The sequence below is a fragment of the Rhinolophus hipposideros genome (genome assembly GCF_964194185.1).
Source record: "Rhinolophus hipposideros genome assembly, chromosome: 3".
Lineage (NCBI taxonomy): Eukaryota > Metazoa > Chordata > Mammalia > Chiroptera > Rhinolophidae > Rhinolophus > Rhinolophus hipposideros.
The window spans coordinates 2,609,121-2,631,940 of record NC_138049.1 but is presented as its reverse complement, the minus strand read 5'-3'; the positions used below and the strand labels follow the sequence as shown (position 1 = coordinate 2,631,940).

The following is a 22,820-nucleotide window of genomic DNA, read 5'->3' as shown; positions in this document are numbered from 1 at the left end:
AAAAAGAAAGAACTGGGGACAACAATGGCAGCTTCCCAGTCAGCCTCTTAGACCCAGTTCATCCCCGCATCAGGCTCAGAATCCAGAGTCCAGAGTCACATGACATACGAGTACACCAGGTCTGGAAGCAGCTCGTCGGGATCCAGAGTCCTGTGAAACGCAGAGTGCCCCCACACGCTACATACAAGATAGTCACAATAAACAATCCTGCTTGAAACGTGGAAGACTCAGTGACGCATGACGATGCATGGCAGTGGCCAACCCGGGGGGCTGCCCGGGCCCTCTGCCCTGGGGGAGAGGACACCCTGGGTCCTGACTCAGCTCCCCACACACCCCCACCCCACCATTCTCCTTGCCTGCGCCCTCTGTTCCTGGCTGCTCTGTGCTCTGAGACCTAGTTCTGTTCTGACCGCCAGCATGGTGTATCTTTTCTCATCACTTTACTTTTAACCTAGTGTGTCTTTATATGTAAAGTACATTTGCTGTAGGGAGCAAATAGTTAGGTCTTGCACTTTTTGTAATCAAATCTGGCAATCTATGCCTCGCATTGTTTGCATTCACTATGAGTTATTGACACGACTAAGTTCAAAATTACCATCTTGTTGTTTTCTAATGGTCCCCTTTGTTCACTTTTCCTCTTGTTCTGCCTTCTGGCTTTTATTTCTCACAACAATCCAGATAAAGGATTTTTCTCCATATTTACATATAAGGAACTCGAATTTCTGGAGTACAGAACCGATTCCCCTGGGGTCCCACAGCAAGTGAGGCAAAGGTGTTCTCAAGCGTGGACTTTTGTACCCACCACATGCTCTTTCACCATATCCCGGCCCCACTGCGTAACTGGAGACAGTGTGGTTTATTACAATATTAATACCTTGACTTTGAACTCTGGTCAACTTCAGAAACTCAAACATGCCAAGACCCTGTCCATCTTCTACATGTAGAAATGGTCGCCTCAACCAGAGTGAAAGCCCCTGGAGGAAGGACCCTGGGACTCAGTGTCCCTGTTCGGCACATCAAGCTGGAACAACTAAGATCAAATTAAGGATTCTGCCACTAGGTGGAGAAATTGCCCCAATCAGGCACAAGCGGGGTTCTGGTTCACGGCTGGGGACACCGGCAGGAAAGGTTATTTACAAATGCCATATCCTGCAGAGGACTGTCGCCACTACGTCGCACATCTATAAACTAACTTTTTGTCGGCTCATCTTATGTGCTTTCACTTGACTCAGGTGGACAGCCCATATTAAGCAGGATTTCAAGCAGCAGTGTTAAAGATAGACACAATAAACAATCCTGCTGGAAAAGTGGAAGATGCAGCTACACGTGGCCTGCCTGGCACTGGCCACCCCCCGGGAGCCTTTTTTATGGAGCATGTTCTCCATTCTGTCGTTACCCACCTTCTTCAGTGATTGTGTTGGCTGTTTCAATCTCTTGAAAATCATTTAGCATCTTTTGCATTTTTGTAGCAATTAGCATGGAGTAAATATATGCATATTTCACTTCCAGTTCTGCAACTGACTAGATAAAATATTAAAGTTCATAGCGCAATAAAATGTTTCTTTGGGACAAGGTCTTCACCACCAGCTACAACAGCAGACTCTTACCCAAAAAGCAGAAGGATTTGAATGACCACGACACCCACCAAATTTTGCATATTGCCTTTATTTTGCAGAAAATGCTTCCTGCTGATTGTCTTTGGCTACTTTGTCAGAAGAACAATATAAACAGTTGCAAGTGTAACCATACAAGAGATTAGCTACGTACACTCAAAATAGACCCTTTCTAGTGAGCTTTGTGTTTCAACTAAAATCTGTCTCCGACTGTGATATCCTCTGTGCTCCGCAGCCCAGCTCAGCTATGACACCTGCCACAAACCAGGCCTGACAACTACTCGAAAGCAAAAAGGAAGGGAATCAAACATGTGCTTTTATCTCGCTAAAGCAGGACCAGAGGAGTTTACAGGTTCTGATGTCCCAAAGTCGTCTATGTGCTGTACAAGAAACAAACAAAGGTTTCTGGCCCCTAGCAAATCAGTTTTGTTGTGAATCGTGGCGATGGAAGCCAACCGCCTGCGTGCACACTTGAATTCCCCTGCAGCACATAAATGACCCAGACCACAGGCCATGGCCGATGCCGGGTGGGAGAGGGGGGTCTCTCGGTCATTATTCTCCTCTGGTGAAGGAATGGAGGTAATAAAGCCCAATTCCTTCCCCTGACCCACGAGGCTGCCACTGGGTACCTAGATCACTGGAATCAATACTTCCTGTGACAAGGAGGTCAAGAAAAGAAAAAAACAAAAAAAACCGTGCCTCAATTCAGTTTAGACAATCTACTTAACAATGGAAGATAAGCAGGTCAGAGCAAAAGTGCCGTGGGAAATTTTCGGCCACCCGAACATATCTTCCGTTAAAACCATGTACCCAGTTAAGCTTACCCCAAAACTAGATATCCTGTTGCTGCAGCAAAGATAAGCAGATCCTGTTGCTGCAGCAAAGATAAGCAGAACATCCCCTTACCCCTGGGAACATTCCCTTAAGGAAAACCTACCCCTGAAAACATCCCCTTAAAAAATAATAACCAGCACCCCTTTTTTCTCCAAGGCACATAAATCAGAAAAAGGACAAGTAACAGAAAAGAATAAATAGGGATGGGAAACAGTGCTCAGGGCTCTCGCTCACTGCTTGCTATGTCAGTGGAGGCTTGAGCCCAGATTCGAATCTGTAATAAAGGCCTTGTTAATTTGTCCAATTCGGCTCCGTGGTCATTTCTTGGGGACTCGCTCCGTAACATTTGGAGGCCCCAGCGAGATCGCCACCGGGACGCCCTGGAGCCCCCTCCTCAAGGTTGGAGGGAGCCCAGAGGCTCCCCTGTAACCACCTAAATTCCTGAATCAACGACCAGCGGAGACTCCCTCCGGACCAACTAGCTAGCGGCGCCAGGTAAGTCAGGCCTCTGTCATTCCTGTTTTGTTTTGTTTTGTTTCTGGTTTGGTAGGTACCCTGAGTGGTGGACGTTTGGAAGGCGGGACGCCGCGGAACTTCCAGTCCACGGCCTAGACGGTGACGACCGTCGAGGTCCTGGTTTGGGCAGATTGGGGCTCCAGCCGCCCCAGTCTCCAATCTCAATCCTGTCAACTGTCGTGTTTGTGGACAGCTTTGGGATTCTGGATCTGTTTTTGTGTTCTGTGTTGTCTGAGTGTCTATTGTCTTGGCGCGCAAGCGAACATGGGTCAGGGAAATTCGCAAGCCGGGGGATTGAGTCCCCTCGACTGTGTTATTAAGAACTTTCAGGATTTCAGGAGGAGGGCAGACGGCTACGGGGTGCCCGTGGACGCCTTCTCTCTCCGGAAATTCTGTGAACTAGAGTGGCCCACTTTTGGGGTCGGGTGGCCTTCTACGGGGACCTTCGATCTAGATTTCTGTTACGAAATTCGGCGAATCACTTATGGGAAGACCGGCCACCCCGAACAAATTCCCTACATAGATATCTGGATTGATATTGTAACTGACAATCCAGGTTACCTGAAGGCCTGTGATTGCCCTCCCCAGAAATCGGGGAAAAAAAAAGCGAAAACGATCAGTTCTGTTGGCTAAGTCCCCGGGCCAGACAGAGAGACCCAGGACTGAACAGCCTCTTCCTGCCCCGCCGGTTCTCTCAGCCCCGGGGGAGGATCCCGTCCCCCATCGGCGGCCACCCCCGTGCAGCGGCGGCGCCTGTCGGGGGAGCTGTGGGGAAGCCGGGAGGGGCGGGATCCGCCCGGGTTCCTCCCGGCCCGCTCTCCCCGTCTCTGGCTGGCCTCAGTGGGGAGCGGGAACCCCGGGGCGCAGGTCGAGGGAGCCAGATTTCGACTGGCCCGGCTGGGGAATCGAGTTCGCCTGGTTCTTCCACTGGGGAAGGGAGCCCTCTAAGCCCCCGTAACTCTTTAAGTTCCTCGCACACCCGTTCGGGGGCACTTTTTGGAGAGGCTCAGGCAGTTCCTATTTTGCCCCTCCGGGAGGTGGGAAAAACTGGTCCGGGAGGGGTCCCGCTACGGACTTATGTTCCCTTCACCACTTCTGACTTATACAATTGGAAAAATCAGAATCCTTTTTTTCCCCAGAACCCCCAGGGTCTTATTGTTCTCCTTAAATCGGTATTTTTCGCCCGCCAGCCCACGTGAGATGATTGTGGCTGCTGCTGAGCGCTCTGTTCGCCGAAGAGGAGGGGGAGGGAGTTGGGACCGAGGGGAAAAGGCAGGTTCTTGGTGCCCGCGGGGAGCCTTCCGCTCACCCTGATCCTGTGGAGGCTGTCTTTCCCACACCTGTCGTAACTGAAGCTGTAGTTCATTGGTTAGAGGAGGGGCTTTGAGCCATTGCCGCCAGGTTCTTTTCGGGTGTCCGAGCTGCGGCTAGGAGACCCACCAGTCTATCTGGGGTGACCGAGGTAAGGCAGGGGCCGACTGAAAGCCCGTTGGCGTATCTCGAGAGGCTATGTGAAGCTTACCGGACTTACACGCCTATGGACCCTGACGCCCCAGCCAATCGGGCGGCCCTTGCAGTCCAGTTAGTAGCCCAGTCAGCCCCAGATATTAGACGCAAACTACAGAAGTTAGAAGGCTTCGAAGGGAAGTCTCTGTCTGAGTTGCTGGCCGAGGCCCAAAAAGTTTTTGAAAATAGAGAAGACCCATCTCAGGTCTTAAACCAAAAAAATGGCTAAAGTCCTACTTGCAATACAGAAAGATAGAAAAAAGGGACGAGGGAGAGACAAGACGTCTGGCCAGGAACAAAGGAAAGAGCGGAAACAATTGGGGAAGAACCAGTGTACATACTGCAAAAAGATTGGCCATTGAAAGAGAGAGTGCCCTAAGAGACCCCAGAGTGGGAGGGACACAGCCGCTCCCATCCTAGTAAAAGAGACAGACTGGGAGGGTCAGGGCTCCCCTACCCCCCAGGAGCCCCGGGTAATGCTGAATGTGGGGGTAAAAGCCCATTGACTTTCTGGTAGATACTGGGACAACCCACTCTGTTTTGCTGAAACCTGAAGGACTCCTCTCGAAAGAAAGGGTGCTCATCCGAGGGGCCACTGGGAAGTCCAAATCATATCCGTGGTCCCGAGCCTGGGTCTCCAATCTCGGGGAAAAGACGGATACCCACTCCTTTTTAATTATCTCCGAGTGCCCCGAGCCCTTACTCAGGGGGGCCTTCCCCAAAACCTGGGTTCGTTGGGGTATCGTGTCTCTGCCAAAAAGGCCCAGCTCTGCAGGACGAAGTTCACCTATCTGGGTTATCTTATCCAAGAGGGGAAGCGCACTTTATCCCGGAGCCGGATCCAGGCGATTCTCCAAATCCCCACGCCACGGACTAAGAGGCAAGTACGGGAATTCCTTGGGGCCGTGGGCTATTACAGACTCTGGATCCTCGGGTTTGCTGGGATCGCCAAGCCTCTGTACTCAGCAACCGGGGGAAAGGAAACAGAACTCAAGTGGACAAAAAACAAAAAAAAAAGCCTTCACCGCACTCAAGACAGCCCTGGTGAGTGCCCCCGTCCTAGCTCTCCCTGACCTGGAGAAGCCCTTCCAACTATTTGTGGCTGAGTCTAAGGGGATCGCAAAAGGAGTTTTGACCCAGACCTTGGGGCCCTGGAAACGCCCCGTGGCTTACTTATCTAAGTGACTGGATCCCGTAGCTGCTGGCTAGCCTGGGTGCCTCCGGGCCATCGCTGCCACTGCCTTCTTGGTAAAAAAAAAAAAAAAAAAAAAGCCTCTGAAACTAACGTTTGAGCAGAACCTCCAGGTCACTGCCCCTCATGGTATTGAGGGCTTACTGTGGTCTCCACCAGAGAGGTGGCTGTCAAATGCCAGAGTGACCCAATACCAGGTCCCCCTGTTAGACCCACCTCACAGCAGGAGAAAAGGACATTAAAAACTCCCAGAAAATCCTGACCCTACTGGCCTCCATCTGGGGTCCTACTGCAGTAGCAGTCTTCCATTGCCGGCAGCACCAAAAGGACAAATCAATAGTGTCACAGAAAAACAGGTTTGCCGACCGGACAGCCCGAGACGTCGCCAAAAGACCAGTACGGCCCCTACAAGTCCTGAGCCTCCATGAGGTCACCCTCCCTCCGGGCCGTATTACACACCAGAAGAAAGGGAATTAGGATATAAACTGGGAGGAACCGAAACAGAAAAAGGATGGATCCAGCTCCCAGATAAAAGGACCTTACTTCCTCAAAGCTTGGGCAGACAAATCGCCGAACAGATCCACAAAAGTATGCATCTAGGTGGTACCAAGCTCGCAGAACTCTTGAGAAAAATTTTTTTCATAAAGGGACTCTATAAGATGACCCAGGACATCGCAAGGAGATGTCAGACTTGTGCTCAAGTGAACTCCAACCCTACTCCCGTCAAGAAACCTGGGCTCCGGTTTAGGGGAGGGTCCCCAGGTGAACATTGGGATTTAGACTTCACTGAGTTGCCACCAGCCAAAGGAGGGTACAAGTACCCCCTCGTCATGGTAGATACTTTCTCAGGATGGCCAGAGGCTTATGCAACCAGACAAGAGACAGCCCAGGTAGTAGTTAAACAATTGGTTTCTGAAATTCTCCCTCGGTTTGGCCTACCGCTATACTTGGGATCTGACAATGGCCTGGCGTTCACCGCCCAGGTCACCCAGTTATTGGCTTCCACCTTAAAAATTAAGTGGAAACTCCACTGCATATATAGACCACAGAGTTCTGGCCAGGTAGAAAGGATGAATCGGACTCTTAAGGAAACCCTAACAAAATTAAAGCTGGAAACTGGCGGTGATTGGGTAAGTCTTCTCCCTTTCGCCCTCCTGAGGGCCCGGTGTACTCTGTATACCCAGGGTTTTACTCCTTATAAAATAATGTTTGGGCATCCTCCTCCACTCCTACCCCGGTTGGGGAAGAGCAGCTGGGGGCCATCAGAAACCATAATCTTCTTAAGTCTTTACAGGCTCTCCAGGTAGCACGGAACACAGCTCAAAATGTGGTGTGTGGAGAGAAAGACCTGGAGACTTCCAGCCCAGTGAGGACTCCTGTTACTAAACCTGGTAAATTAGTCTGGGTCAAAAAGCTCAACCCAGGCCAGCTTAAACCCAGATGGACTGGCTCATTCACGGTGATCCTGAGCACCCCGACTGCGGTTAAGGGACGGTCCCGACAACCGGCTTACAACATCGACCAGCCGCCTATAGGGCCTAGCAAATGTGAGGGAGAAAACAACTTCTACTGTGCTGCCTGAGGCTGTGTCACCCTAGCCCCTTGGACCACGACCGACCAGCACCTAAGATTCCGGAGGGTCGCTCGCCACGGGGGCTCCAGACGCACCGGGGACCTGTCAGACCCCCTCTCCAGGGACTCTCCTAGAACACGTCTGCCCGTGGGGAGCCCACCCAAAACTAACTCTTGACGACGTGCAAGGAAAAGGCACATGCCTTTTCCCAGGCAACTTTCGCATAGAGGATTCTCCTTATTCATCCTCCTGTGTTCAGACCATCATCCTTCCAGAGACAGAGACCGACGGGGAAAACGTCCTTCTCGTCGCCCCCGAAGGGACTTGGTGAGCCTGCACGGAGGGTATCACCCCTTGTGCTTACCTCCCTGCTATCATGAACAACAACTCTTTAGGGCTCTGTATCCTTACCCGTATTCTTCCTCAGATCTATTATCATTCTGGTAAAGGGGGTAAAGAACATCTAGGGTTAGAGCCCCATAGGGCCAGGAGGGCCCCAGTCCTAATCCCACTCTTGATCACATTGGGTGTCGCCGGTTCCACTGCGGTCGATACTGCCTCCCTCGTTAAACAAGACCAAGATTACTGAGAGTTAACTAGACAAGTGGACTTAGACCTCAGTACCCTTGAGGAAACGGTTACAAAACTTAAAAGCTCTCTGAGCTCCCTTGCCGAGGTTGTTCTCCAGAAGAAAAGAGGCCTCGACCTCCTTTTCCTTAAACAAGGAGGACTATGCCTCACCCTGGGGAGAAGCCTGTTGTTTCTATACTAACCATTCTGGGGTCATAAAAAAGTCTTAGCCAGCTTAGACGGAGACTCAAGGAGAGAGAAAAAGAGCGAGCCAGGCAAGGAAACTGGTATGCGAACCTATTTTCCTGGTCCCCATGGCTCCCTACTCTCCTTAGTGCGGCCGCTGGGCCCCTAGTTCTCCTCATCTTAATCGTCACTATCGGACCCTACATGTTTCCATCTCTAGTCAACCTAGTTCACTCTAGGATCCAAGCTGTCAAGGTCCTCATGTTTCGTACTCACTATCAAAACTTAGGCCTAGATGATGCTAACTTCCCAGAAAAAGATCGAGAATCAATGATTTGATTCCTGGGTAAGACCAGTAGGGAATGTGACAAGGAGGTCAAGAAAAGAAAAAAACAAAAAAAACCGTGCCTCAATTCAGTTTAGACAATCTACTTAACAATGGAAGATAAGCAGGTCAGAGCAAAAGTGCCGTGGGAAATTTTCGGCCACCCGAACATATCTTCCGTTAAAACCATGTACCCAGTTAAGCTTACCCCAAAACTAGATATCCTGTTGCTGCAGCAAAGATAAGCAGATCCTGTTGCTGCAGCAAAGATAAGCAGAACATCCCCTTACCCCTGGGAACATTCCCTTAAGGAAAACCTACCCCTGAAAACATCCCCTTAAAAAATAATAACCAGCACCCCTTTTTTCTCCAAGGCACATAAATCAGAAAAAGGACAAGTAACAGAAAAGAATAAATAGGGATGGGAAACAGTGCTCAGGGCTCTCGCTCACTGCTTGCTATGTCAGTGGAGGCTTGAGCCCAGATTCGAATCTGTAATAAAGGCCTTGTTAATTTGTCCAATTCGGCTCCGTGGTCATTTCTTGGGGACTCGCTCCGTAACACTTCCTGCCACGACAAAGGAGTCATTGCATGTTAAGACGTGGTGCGATTCACATGGAGGGTGGCGACACGGGTGTCCATGAGGCTATGAGACGGGCCTGGGCCGAGGCATCATACTGGTTGTCAGGAGTGTCTGTGGCCGTGGTGGCCCCGTCATACAGTGGGGAGCCTGAGGACGAAGCAGCCGAGGCCGGGTGGGTGAGGGGTGCGGTGTGCGCGGAGGGTCCCCGGAAGAACTGGGCACCCAGCCCGCTGGTCACGCCTGCTGGCGGAGCGCCAGGCGAGACCGTGCCGTTGCTCACAGACCACAGGCTGGGGTACTGGCTAGAATGGAAAAGGGGAGAAGCAGACAAGTCAGAGGCCTGAAACCAGGGGGGCTCCAGACCAGCTGCACCAGGGGCACCAAAATCCCACTCCTGAGAACCGGGATATACGGCATCTTCCAAACAGGTCATTTCCCCATATTACACAACTCACGGGTGTGTAAGATATTGTCCTGTCTGTTAAGGAGAACGGAAACCCTGGGAACCGACTCCAGGTTATTTGCATGGGAGTAGCCCCTGGCCCAGTGCAATTAGGTTTTTCTACAAAGACCTGGGCTGGTAGCTTTGCATTCTTGTTCAGCATACGACATTCCCAGACAGCAGGAATCAAAGGGTTCCAGGGATGAGATGCATCTGTGTCGACTAGCACCCCCACCCCTCTGCAGGGATTCTCGGGGTGGCGTCAACACCTCCGGAAACATGACCCTGTGAAAGGCGGCCCTTGGAGAAACCCCACCCAGTCACCATTCCCAGCACTTTGTCCCAAGATGTCAGTACCATAGCTGGCATCATGCAGGACAGAAAGGGGCCTGGGAGTGACACCGGAAGCAATCCTGGTTCTGCCCTTGACCAGATGTGTCACTTTAGACTTGGCCTGGGACTACTTTTGAGGCTGTTTCCCAATCCATGAAAGGAGTCGGAAATAAATAGTCAATCCTCTAGTCTAAGAACAGAGATTTGAACAGCATTAAATGATGCTAAAATTGTTTTGAGAAAATTGCTCTCTTATAGAAGAGTCGGCCTATAAATGAAGAATGAGACCTTATGCTGTATTCTTTACCAAGCCATGTCCTGTGTTCAGATGAATCTGAACTTACACACATGCCTGAGGTAATCGAGGTACCTTACTATCCCCATTTTACAGATGAAAAAAACCCAAGGCTCCAAGATGCCCAATTAGGACGAGACTGAAAACCTCAGGTGAGATCCCCACTGCCAGCGGCTTGTAACCTACATGTCATCCGATTTATGGGCAGGATTCTAAGTGACCTCAGAGCCCTTGGAAGTTTGCTGTTTGTGCATTGTCTGCTTTATTTTAAGAGTAGACAACTGAGTTCTTACTACAAAGGGATCCTTTCCTACACAAAACTAATTCAAATCTTAGGCGTGTGTTGATATTCCGTATACAATAAAGTGCATTGCTTTTTGAGATCAAGATAACTTGCGTACAGAGTCGCTCTGCTGTGAGCCAACAACTTGTTCAATCATTTAATACCTTCGAGCCTATTTCATCATTGGAAAATGAGAATTGACTTCTAACTTTGTTAGTTTTTTATTATAAAAATTCTATGAAGAAATGTAATACATTTGCCAATCACCTTGATTTTTAAAGCCAATTTCCTTCTACATAATTTTCAAGTAAGTAATAAAATAGTCATCATTATGTTACCCAGTATATGTGTTAAGGACTTTGATTCTATATCCACAGAAAAGCTAACAAATGTACTTCTGTAAGTCAATAATAGCTCCTGTCAAAAATGGTTCTGGAAACATTTCTTCAGAATTCACCTACTGACCCCAACACCCTGTAAAGACAGGCTAACACTGGGGTTATTCCGCGTCTTTTGCAGAAATGAGGCTCAGAATTTAAGAGATGTGTCCACCACATGAGCTGGTAATGGCAGGGCCAGGACAGGGCCCTGGTTTCCTTCCCTTAAGGCCCATTGGTCCGAGGGAACCACGGGTCCTCCCAGATCACGACCGGGGGAGGGACTCAGGGCAGGGACCCAGCATGGTCACGTAAGCTGAGACCCCTGCACATATCTAACTAATGGTCCAGTCACAAGTAAAAACCCAGCCACCCACAGATAAAGGCCAGTGAGTGGAACTGGCATGGGGTCACAGGCAGGGGGTACTTGGGACATCTGCGTCGTTTCCCAGACGGACGTTACCTGGCGCCCGCAGGTGGGCCGGTGCTGGCACACATGGGCAACGTGCTGGTGTGGGGGGGCACTCCAAGGCTGGACCAGTTGTCAGGGGACTGGAGCATGGGCAGACATGCAGGTGAATTGTCGGAATAGGCTGTGGGATGCCAGAAAGTATCATTATTGATGGCGTCTTCCAAGAGCAACACAATGCAATGAAATACTACAGCTCAATAACAATGAAAACAAAATGTGCGTAAGCAAATGAGAAAATGGTCCACCAGCCGGCTTCCTTGCTCATCGAAGGCTAGTACTGATTGCCAGATGTACATATTTGAAAATATACTCCAGTCAGCCCAGGCTTTTTCTGTATCATTAGATCAGGGGTGTCCAAACTGCGGCCCGTGGGGTAACTGCAGCCCATGTTAATTGGCCCGCAGCAAATTCCAAGAATATATTTAGTTTACTTAACTAAACCAGGTGAGGCAATACGTACTTCACCTCGAGTATTGGCCCGGCTGTTTGTGTATTTTACCGCATGTGGCCCTTGGTGAAAACCGTTGAAAAAAGTTTGGACACCCCTGCATTAGATCAACAGCTGCCCTCTGGAAACAGAATCCTACAGTCATTTGACTGGGGATTAATTATATTTTAAACTAAAAACACGTTAACTGTAACCTGCCTTTTCCCACACAATAATTCAAGAACTGAAAGCCCTTTACAAACCATTACTCCAGGGCAAAATGTAAAATATGGTCTGCTAGCCTCGGAGACTAGCCTCTGGCTACACACGTCCCAAGGGCTATTTCCTTACCAAATAAGCTCCTTTCATTTCAAATCAGCTTTAACTGCTTAATTGTTTTATGGTGTTCCTTAGTTTTTTCCCTCCTCCTGGAGCCAGACAAAATTAAGTCTAGGCACACAGGGGGTTAGACAGAAATCAGGCAGGGGATCTTAGGGTCTGCCTGGAGCTCATGATATAAGGCCTGCACCAGACCTGCATCACCTGAGGGTTTATTCAAACAGCTGGGCCCACCCCACATGCAGAAAGTCTGGGAGTGTCCAGCACTTGGAGAATCCCTAAGTCTAGGCCACCCAGGAATCCCTGTGCCTGGCTGACCCAACACAGCACTTTGCAGAGGCTCAGAAAATGTGCCAAGCTGGGTGCCTAGAGCTGCCCACAGTTCTGGGCCAGGAAAGCTGGAGCAATGATTGACGCATACTCAACATCCAGAGTCTCTTGGCGGGACCTCTCTGCGGTGGAGCCCACAGTGGCCCAGACCGAACATGGCTCCTCTCGAGCCACGAAAGAACCAGGTTTGGGTGTGGGTTCTGGAGGGCTTCTCCCATCCTGCCCTCTGGAACCTAGCAGATCCCTTTCCAAAAGTGGTATTCCAGCCCCCCAAGCTACTTGAACATACAACTTACTCGGAGAATTGTTCCGATGCGTGTATGGGCTGGGGTAGGGTGATGGCCGGTGGTTCCTCAGGGTGGGGTACCTTTCGCAGCTGTGCGTGGAGGGAAGTGACAGGGCGCCTCCAAACTGAGGATGGGGGGTGGCAGGTGGGCACAGAGCACTGGTTCCGGGAATCAGCCACCCCCCTGCTGTGAGAAAAGAATGTGGAGTAACTGGCATTTCACGACCTCCGTGTTTATAGGACAGGAGGCTGAGACTAGGGAACTATGTCTTTTCCTGGGAGTCCCTGATGAACTGGGGTTCATAGTGCCCACACTGAGTGTCCAGGCCAAGTCTGAAGGCGTCAGCCATCAGCCTCACACTGGAGGCCACAGGTTGACCAAGGTTCTGAGAAAACCTGGGAGACCCCAGCCTTAGCCAACCCTGCTGCTTCCTCCACCATTCTCATTCAAACCCGCACCCACCCCAGAATCCTCCCGGCCTTAGGGTATTTTTCTGTTGGATTTTCCATCTCCCAGGCCAATCAGCCTTCAGGTCCTAACTGCTGAGCATGAATAAAACGTCAAAGCAGGCAAAATTCAGACCTGCTCAACACACAGGGACAGCCATGCAAGTGGCATCGCTGAGGCCTCCCACAAGCCACCGTCACACCAGGGAGCCACTGTCCCTTCCCGGGGCACCTTTTCTGCCACTTTCCTTTTGTTTTAGGTTCATTCTCCCCAACTACACACCGATCAGAAAATCACTGCAACACTGTCCTCTAGAACTCCGATTTCTTCTCCATTCTGTTGTCTGTCTATAGAGTTTTTGTTTGTTTTGGTTTTAGTTTAGAAAAGCCACCTCTGGGGGACAACTACTCTGGCTCCAATTGCCAAACTACAAATGGCTCCTGAGACAACACTTAAATGAAGGAGAGTCCGGATGTACCCGTCAAGCATGGGCCATCCCCTGCCAGAGCAGCTGTCCACATGCCGCTCCCACATGCGGCCCACAAGCCACTTCAGGAGGGCTGATTGATAAATTAGCCTAGAAGATGACTTTAAAAAAAAAGAAAACAGCACAGAAGACGACAGGAGTGTGCCCTGCTGGTTCACCCAGCCTCCTGAGGGGACAAGCAAACACTAACTTTTCTCTCCTGACATTATCAATCACTTAAACTCTCCGAGCCTGCCCTGTGAGGAGAGGAGACGCAGCATTTTCTCCTACTGGAGGCCACCATCTGGGCCTGCAAACCTTGGCTCTGGCTCACAGAACTCCTAAAGGAAGCTGGACTTAAACCAGGCTTTGCCCATCCCGCGAGCCATTGTTTCCACCCAAACCGGCATGTGTTAATGCACCATTCCCAGAACTAAAGCTGGCGAAGGGAAAAGAAACATTTTTTTTCATAAGAATCTCCCCAAAGATGCTCCTTCAGTTCTCAATCAATAACAAAAACAGAAACCACCTCAAAGTGGATATAAAGAGCGGGTCCGCCTGTTGCCCAACACAGCAGAGGCTGAACTCCCTCCAAGGTCTCGGTGATCTGGCCCAGCCATCGCTGGAGCTGCCTCGGAGAAACACCAAGGAGCCCAGGTAACTGTGCCCCAACTTCTGGCCGGACGAGCACCCACAAGTCCGGAGAGAGCAGAGGCTGAAGACTTCAGCATGCAATGGCACGCTGAGCCTTGCACAGCAAAGCGGCGAGTCTGCCCCCAGCCACACCCAGAAGCCCAAGTCGGCTCGTGTCCAACTCAACCATCCAGTCCCGAAACGGGGCACATGAGGCACAGCACAACCAACCGTACATTGGGAGTACCCAGACTGCTGGCTGCCGCCGGGTTCTTCCATCATCTCCTTGTGATCACTTCTGTCAAAAAAGTGTATTGAACTGTCAAGTAGGAGAACATTCAGAAAACAGAATTTACAGCAATATTTCATCTTTCTGCATACTTCTCTGCCCAAAGGGCATAGTTAGAATTCTCTCACCTTTCCTTTGCATCAAGGAAAGCTTTTGCGAATGGATTGTATTTAATTTTAAGAGCTGTGATCTGAAAAAACAAAAAAAGTCACATTAGTGTATTGCTCATAGCCAGGGGATTTAATGTGGCACTGAGAAATTGGGAAGCACCAGTAGTCTTTTAAAAATTCAAATATAAATCAGACTTCTTTCCAGGTATATTTCCCATTTGGGTCTGAAGTGGCTGAGAAATTGTACCAGGTCATGAAGAATAGCATATTTATGAAAAGTTCTTCATTGCTGATTTTCTAAGTGGAATTCACAAGACACTGAATCTACTGCTGACAATATTCTGTGTGCATAAATTAAACAGAGCTCAAAACATACCTGGGTCTGCCTAAGAAATAGTGATCGGCTAGTTCTAGCGCGTGGTCAACACTGACCAGGCCACTATCTACTCACAAAACGGTGGCATTCTGGATGTAAGATAGAGATGTCCAGGCATCAAACAGCATTTTGTTTCCAGTGAAGAACTCCGACCGCTCAGGTGGAAGGCTGCCCACCCACCCTCTCAGGCAGATTTCCAGAATAAGATGCCCCTCCCTCACGCAAGTCTTGTTCTCAAGAAATCCTCATAGTTCTTTACCTAAGTTTCACCCATCTTTTCAATTAGAGCATTTAGTAGACGCTTCTTCTGGTTTTAGACACTTTTACAGAGAATGAAAAGGGGGAAATGCGTGCATGAAGACTTATTGTAAACTTTTCTCCCCTCTGTTCCAATTTTATGGTTATGCTAAATTATTTGAAAAGGCATTCATTTTCAGCCTGAAGTGCGCTAATCACACATGTGTCCCCACTGGCAGGAATCTCCAAGGGGGCAGCACGCTGGGAACGCTGCCTCCGGCCCCCCCTCACCTCCTCATTCTGATAAGCAGTCACAGCGATGAACTGGGTCTCCGGGAAGCAGTGGCTGGTGATCATGCGCTGGGGACCCCCAACTCTCACGATATGGATTCGGGGCTCATACTTATGCAAGGAGTTCAGCATAATCTGAGGAAGACATAGACACGTGGGGGGGGGCGACCACCAAGGTCCTAGTTAAGCTCACAGAACACCCACTGGCCCTGCAGTTGAGAAAAATGCACCCGCGATGCAGAAAATCCTGTGGCTCCTGCTGGAGTTCGTGGGATCCCATCAGGTGCTGCTCCCCAGGACCATAGTTTGGAAAAGGGCGCGTGAGACGCTGCATCCCATTAAAGGCAAGGAGTGCGCATCACGAAAGCCTCTGAGCTTGGAGAACGAAGCCCCCGAGGCTTCCAGGACCACTAGGGACAACTCTCAATGCCTGAGCTTGTTTGCAGCTGCTGGAACTGGGTCGCCCAGTACCAACCCCCAGGTAAAGCGTTCTTTAGGAAAAGACAAATTTACAGCTTTGTTCAGAATTCACCCTGTAAATGGGGCAGCTGTTTAAGCCCTAACGTGACAGTTTACCATCAAGGTGATATCTTCTCTCCCCTTAGGGAAGCCGAGCGCTAAAACGCAGGAGTTCCCCAAAGCCTGAGACCTGCCTGAGTCTTCAAGGTGAGACTTGAGCCCGCTCCGCCTTCCCCAGGCCCTGCTGTGACCTCAGTTTACTATAAACAACACGGAAGGCTTGACTGAAGAAGGCTGCGGCATTTTCTCTAGGGCAGGCGTCATCTCCCGTGCAAGCAGCGACCCCTCCAAGACCCGCCACGCAGAAGGCGCAGGCAGGCGGGCCCCGCTTCGCGCCCCATCACACCTACCTGGCCCCCTCCGTTGAGCTTGTTGGTGAGCTTGACTTTGCTGAAGGAGACGGGCGCCTTCATCCAGTGCGCCCCGAAGTTGGGCGAGTCGGGATGGATGTACACGCAGCTGGGCGCCTGCGGCTCCGGCTTGCCCCCCGGCACCCACTCCCCGTTCACGTACTTCCAGCGGTGACTGTCAGCCGCCACGAAGTCTAGCAGGAAGGAGTACATGGCGTTGGGGTCCAATCCGGACACGTTCACCTTCAGCACCGGGAACATCCTCCTGGAAAGAAAAGAGCGGAGCAGGACGACTCTGGATCTGAGCCCTTAGACGGAAGGCAGAAGGCCTGGGACAGAGGCCTCTGTCATTTCAGGGCAAAGAGGAGCCTCCCTGGGAACTTACAATGGGGACTCCCAGGCTCCCCCCTTCCCAGCGCCCTCCTAGGCCCCAAGCGTTCTCCACACTCCCCCACGTTCTCAGACACAGAGGTGGCGAGGGGCTGAGCTAAGCCGGGGCCTGCAGCTCTCGGTACCGGGACTCCTCCTCCGAGCCCTCCTCCCCAGCCTTCCCAAATAAAGCCCCAGAACGGTGATGCGTGGGGACCGCCAGGGACTGTTCCCTGCCCTGGTGGAAACGAGCAATAAGACCGCCACCAGGGAAAAAAGTGTTGGACGCTAAGAAACTGTCCAGGCTGCCCGCGCGCGCGAGCGCATAGCCCACGCCGCGCACCCACCTGCCGTTCTTGGTCACGATCATCTCATTGGTGAGCTCCTTGAAGCGCAACCACAGCTCGCTCTCCTCCAGGCCCACGCGCAGCTCGCGCTCCGTGGGGTCGCCCTTCTCGCTGCCGGCCTGCAACTCGCTCTCCACGGCGCTCAGCAGGTGGTCCACTCGGTACTGCAGGCTCTTCCCAGCGCTCTCGGTGCCGGGGGAGCTCATCCTCCCACCCGCCCCTCCCCACCGCCCCCCCGAGCCCGACTCACTACCCGAGCGCCACCTTCACCCCAGTCGGAGGCCACTCTTCCATAAAGAGGGGCCGCTGGGGCCAACACCCACGAAGGCGACCAGGTCCCAGCACAGACCCGGGAGGAGGGCGAGGACAGCTATCTGGGGGAGGGGGGTCAGGGGAAGGGGTGGGGGAAGGTTATTCCACTTGAACTCCCTTGAGGAGCGACTAGAGTAGGTCTCTGGGGAAAGAAAATCGGTCTCCTCCCCATAAATAGAGCAGCGGTGGCCGCGGAGGGGGGTGCGGGGATTGGGCCGCGCGCCGTTTGAAGTGCGGGGGCCGCTGTCCATTGGCCGCCAGCGGCCATATCAGACCCGCAGGGCGGGCTCGGCAGGACCCGGGCCAACAATAGGCTCCCGCGCGCCCGTTTCATGTAAGTCGGAGGTCCCCCAGCGCCCGGCCCAGTCCCTACACCTCCGCCCTCCCCCAAATGTTTGCACCTCCATCAAAGCGGCGGGCGGCCCCTGCGGCCGGGCCGGGAGGGGTCGACGTGGAGGGAGGGGCCGGGCGCCGGAACTTGCCGGGTCCACGTCCTCCAGGGCTCGCCCGGCCGCCCACGACGCTCCCCGACTCCCTCCTGCCCCCTAAGCACACCCCGACTCCGCAGGTGTGCCACCCCAAGTCGCACCGCGAGGCTCACCTGCGCGGGCCGGATGCTCTCGTCCCCCGCCCCAGAGCAGCGAGCACAGCCGGCTCCAGGGCGCCGCGCCTGCGGAGCCCAAATCGCGCTGGTCTCGCGCCTCCCAGGGCGCAGCCCTCCACGGGGCAGTGTCCCCTCCCGACACGTCCCTCGCCCCGCAGCACTTCACGGGGCCCCACTGACACCCACGACCATGGATCGGCCCACCTGGCACCCCCGGTCCCGCAGCCCTCAACTGTCTGGAAGGCGAAGCCCGTGGGTCGGTCCCGCGACCACAGAGGGAAATAGACGGAAATCAACCAAACGACCCCTTTTCGGAAGTTTTCTCGCTCCCCTTATAAAATCAGGACTTTGGTGACGAGGTCTGCGCGTGTACCGTGACCCCAGAGTTTTCTTGGCTTCTGTTTCTGGTCTTTGTTTTTGCGGAAGGTGGGAGGGGGCAGGCCACGGTTCTCCCCCCGCCAGCGGCCGGCCGGGCGGGGAGCGGCGGCTTTATTACCTTTTGGTGAGAACCTCCGCGAGGAGGGCGAAGGAAAGGTGACAATGAGCAGGAAGCAGTTCAGTAGGGTCCCTTCAAACAACATTCCTCCTAAAACGGGAGCCCTGGACGAGGACAGGAGGCAGCTCGGCATCGGAGCGTCAGGGGCTTGTGGGTCCAGCCTCAGTTTACCAGTTTCTTCCAGTTCGCACGCGCAGGACTCTGGGCATCCTGGGCGATGCGGCGGTGGCACACCCCGTGCAGAACAGCGGCGCCCCGAGAAAGGGGCTGCCGGGCGGGACGTGCAGCGCGCGCCTCGCGTTCGCCCTCCCGGCCCGGCGGCTGCGCCCGCGCCCCTGGGGCCGGACTCGCAGGGAAGCGGTGGGCAGGGCCGGGCAGGGCCGGGCCTCGCTAGGGAGGACGCCCGGCCACCGCACGCCCGGAGCCCGCCCGGGGAAGGCGCCGCCGCCCGAGGGGGGGCTGAGCGCGCGGTTCCAAATGGAGACGCCTCGGGAAGCCCTGCGCGCCTCGTTCCTGCCCGCACTGCGGTGTCTTTTGTTGTCAAGGATGCCAGGAAATGCCCAGGGGGCCAACTCGCGAGGGAAGTTTCCTCCTGAAAACGACACCAAAATGACCTCTTTTGCTCCTGGCACCCGAACTGGACCCTCCTGAGCCGCCTGCCACCTGGGGGTTTGGACCGTGGGCTTTGGAGGGTTGTATGTGTGTTTTTTCCTGAGGGAATAAAATGTCTGAAGTGTCATCTCTGTGGCGAAGACTAGCAGAGCCTCTGCATTTAGAATAAAGAGGGGAGGGGGCGCCGAGGAGGAAGAAGGGTGGGTGCCAGGCACCTCAGGGTCTCCAAGACCCGGGTCTGGCGCAGCTTCTGACGCTCCGGGACCCCTCCGGCGGAAGCCCTCCGGCGCTCACCGCTTCGGGGCCCCATTGGCCCAAAGTCCAGAAGAACTCGTGGCTGCGGGGGGGGTTTCCCAGGCCGCTCCCAAACTGGTTCTGACTTCAGTTCATCTCCACGAACAGGACGGGGCACGGCCCCACAGAACAAAACCCCTGCAGCAAAGAATGTCACATTTCTAACAGGCTCAGGGACAGCCCTGCCCGCCGGCACGAACGTCCCGAATGTCCCGGAGCGCGAGGCACAAGTTCCACCGCCGCAGTTGGGGGCTGTCCGCGGCCTGACGTCACGAACTGAGCTAAGGCTGGGAAGCTGCTCCCGTCTTTCACGACCTACTCGTTTTCCTCTCTTTTCTGTGCCTGATTTTCTGGATCTTTGTACCTTGGTTCTCAGGACAAGCGTCTCCACTCTGGCCTTTTCAGTGAAGGCTGCAGTGCATGACAGTTTACAGCCAAAAACTTCCTCTGGCCTGGCTGTTAAGGAATTGCCAGTTAATAACAATGTGCTTCCTTGGGAGAGGTTAGGGAACCTGAGGATCTTCTAACTGTTTCTCTCCCAAGGTCTCTGTCTCCTTGGGAAGCCCAGTCATTCAGGGAAAAGAAAGAGGTCTTATGGCTGGGCCCAGGGAGGCATTTGGTCCCCCTAAAAAATAACTTAGGGAACACTTGACAAGAAAATACGCACACCTCAATTCCCATAGAGGTAATTTTCCCCAAGGCCCAACTCTTTCTCCAACAACAAAAGCATTTGTTTCTTAGGAGCGGCTAGCAGTGGTGCCATAAGGGGCTCAAGGCCAGTGGAGCAGGGCCACCAGCACTGTGGGACCCGCACCAGGCACTCCAGTTTCCTTCTTCCCGGAGGAAAATAGAAGTTCATGTCTGATTATATCATTTATGCTCATAATCGTGGAATAGCAGATACGAGGTCTGGCAATTAAGTTCACGAACTCATCCTAGAAAAAAATGCTACATATTTCATTGCTGAATATCCCTACGAATGTCGAAGCACTCCCCTTGGGAAGCCATGCACTGACGCCAGCACCTAGTCCACCCTTCAAAGCAATTTTGGAACTTTTTTTCTGGAATGGCCATCAGGGCTGTCGTAGTATTACCCTTGATTTCCTGAATGGCATCCAAATGTCTTCCTTTCAATATTTCCTTTATCTTCAGGTAAAGAAAGAAGTCATGGGGGGCCAGATCAGGTGAGTAGGGAGGGTGTTCCAATACAGTTATTTGTTTACTGGCTAAAAACTCCCTCACAGACATGCTGTGTGAGCTGGTGCAGTGTTGTGATGCAAGAGCCATGAGTTGTTGGCGAAAAGTTCAGGTCGTCTAACTTTTTCATGCAGCCTTTTCAGCACTTCCAAATAGTAAAGTTGGTGAACTGTTTGTCCACTTGGTACAAATTCATAATGAATCATCCCTTTGATGTCAAAAAAGGTTAGTGACATCGTTGCAACAAGTTCGCGAACTTAATGGTCAGACCTTGTATATACTAAACGGTGTTTCCCCGAAAATAAGACCTAGCTAGACTATCAGCTCTAATGCTTCTTTTGGAGCAAAAATTAATATAAGATTAAATAATATAATTAATTAAATACAGTCTTATTTTACTATAATATAAGACCGAGTATAATATAATATAGCATAATATAATACAATACAATACAATATAATAAGACCGGCTCTTACATTAATTTTTGCTCCAAAAGACGCATTAGAGCTGATTGTTTGGCTAGGTCTTATTTTGGGGGAAACACAGTATATAATATATAAAATAGGTGGTGTGAAAATGAAAACCTCAAGCACAACCACTGTTCATATTTTAGTGTTTTTTCCTCACCTTTTTCCATCTTGTTCCTCTGGCAAGCTCATTCTCCCAATGGTTAGGCGGACTTAACTCAGGCACTCCCAAGCTCTAAATTTAAGACAACACATAAAAGGTCCTTAACAGCAAATCATTTCTATCACCAGTTGGCTTATTTGTCTCTTCCACTGAAAAAAACCCAGTGAAGTTTGTTATGGTTTTTACAGTTGCACAATATAATTCTTTAGACAATGTAGCACTGAAAAATGTTTTAAACGCCATTGGGTTGTTGCGGCATCTCTTGTTTGTGGAAAAGAATGAAGACTTGCTTTTTTAAGTCTTTTTCTCAGGATAGTGGCCCAACTCTGTACATGGCTGGCCTAACATTGCAGCTATAGGAAGAGGGCCCTGGGGCTTTTCTTTTGAGCTGGACGAGCTCTCCCAGGGGAACTGCCAGGGAAGGGTGTGGCCTTTGCAGTTGGACGGCTACCAGTCCAAGGAAGCACTTCAAGACCAAACCCATCCTCACTATCTTTTCTGAGCCGCCAGCTTTGCCACACATGACAGTGTATGCTTTTGTGATGGAGCTCACACGTTAAAAACAAACAAACAAGTCCGGCGAAAGGCTGAATGTTTGGGATTCTGACACTTCTCCTAAAAACCCCAGTACAGCTGCTCCAGTCCATTTGGAATTCAAGGCTGTAGAGGAGAAATGCTTGGGCAGCTGGATGATGGTCCCTGACATGCTGGGAGCTGGAATGCTTTCTGTCTGGACACTTGATAGTTCACGGGTTTCTTCGTGATGTACGTCCGGGGGACCCCTTTGTCCTAATTCCGCTTGGGCTGCAGGGAGAGCCTTCAAGAGTGTCCTCAGTTATGGCTTGCGTGTGGTGACTGTGTCAGCTGTTCCATATCTGATCACCTGCCTGGTCTCAGTTCCTCCCACCTTCTCGCACTGTCTCATGTCTTAGACTTCTGCATGTATTAAGTGGCTTATGAAGTGTTTCTTCCACACCTCTCTGTCAATGCACCTCTGTGCATTCGGTTTTACTGCCCCCCTGTGGACATATCTCTGTTCTAGCTTTGGTTTTCTGACGAGCCTTGTTTCCTCCCTTCCCGAGGCATCTCCTGCTTGTACCTCTGTTGCTGCCTTCTTGCTCCTCAAGGCTCCGTTTCTGTTTCTCATGGTTTTCCGTGTCTTGCTGAGAAAGCCAGTTTTCTGAATTTATCTTCAGGTTCCTGGGGTTTATTATTACCAGAGACTGCTTTTCCTCTGGGTCTTATAAATAACCCTGTCCCTCTTATTCCTTAACACTTTGCTCCATGTTACTTTCTTTCCCCACTTACTCCTCATGAATGGAGCTGTCTCCCCATCCTGCCCGTACTGGCCTTCCACGGCCAGGCTGGGGCGGACGTCCTCTCACAGCTGCACAGTGAGACCCACAGAGTGCAGAGTCTGTATTACTGTGAAACCAGTACTCGACTCACGGTGGGGACTCGACAGGCTCCAATGAGTGACGAGATTCACAAAACTGGAATGCACGTAGGTCGCATCTGTGTGGAAGGTGGACAGGGGCCGCTGCATGCATGGCATGGAGCATTTTAACAGCACCGGGCCAAAGGTTCATCATTCATGGTCACTGAAATGCAAGAGCCAGAGCTCGGTGGGGTCTTCCTTCCGTCAGGCAGGCACCCATGGACTCAAGTAGTCAATTGTTTTGAAGAGAGTAGAGGAAGTGTTCCCCGTAAAAATTGTGTGTAAAATGAGACACAAAAAGAATCGAATGAGCTCTTCC

The 22,820-nt window shown here is 51.7% G+C and overlaps 1 protein-coding gene across 2 annotated transcripts; it reads right to left on the bottom strand.

The window, feature by feature from the left end:
• Positions 1 to 1,653: 1,653 nt before the first annotated feature.
• On the bottom strand, positions 1,654 to 17,565 carry TBXT (T-box transcription factor T; the record flags this gene model as incomplete). 2 transcript variants are annotated; one of them, XM_081044535.1, is made up of 9 exons in its annotated part: positions 1,654 to 2,266; positions 8,880 to 9,200; positions 11,092 to 11,221; positions 12,493 to 12,669; positions 14,266 to 14,327; positions 14,447 to 14,508; positions 15,333 to 15,467; positions 16,202 to 16,466; positions 16,918 to 17,565. In XM_081044535.1, 8 exons carry the CDS (start codon positions 17,121 to 17,123, stop codon positions 8,927 to 8,929), a joined length of 1,311 nt encoding a protein of 436 aa, XP_080900661.1. In that variant the 3' UTR covers positions 1,654 to 2,266; positions 8,880 to 8,926. The 2 variants fall into 2 exon arrangements, with proteins under 2 accessions (XP_080900661.1, XP_080900662.1); XM_081044536.1 differs by lacking the exon at positions 1,654 to 2,266 and having other exon boundaries at positions 8,803 to 9,200; positions 16,918 to 17,123.
• Between the last annotated feature and the right edge of the window lie 5,255 nt (positions 17,566 to 22,820).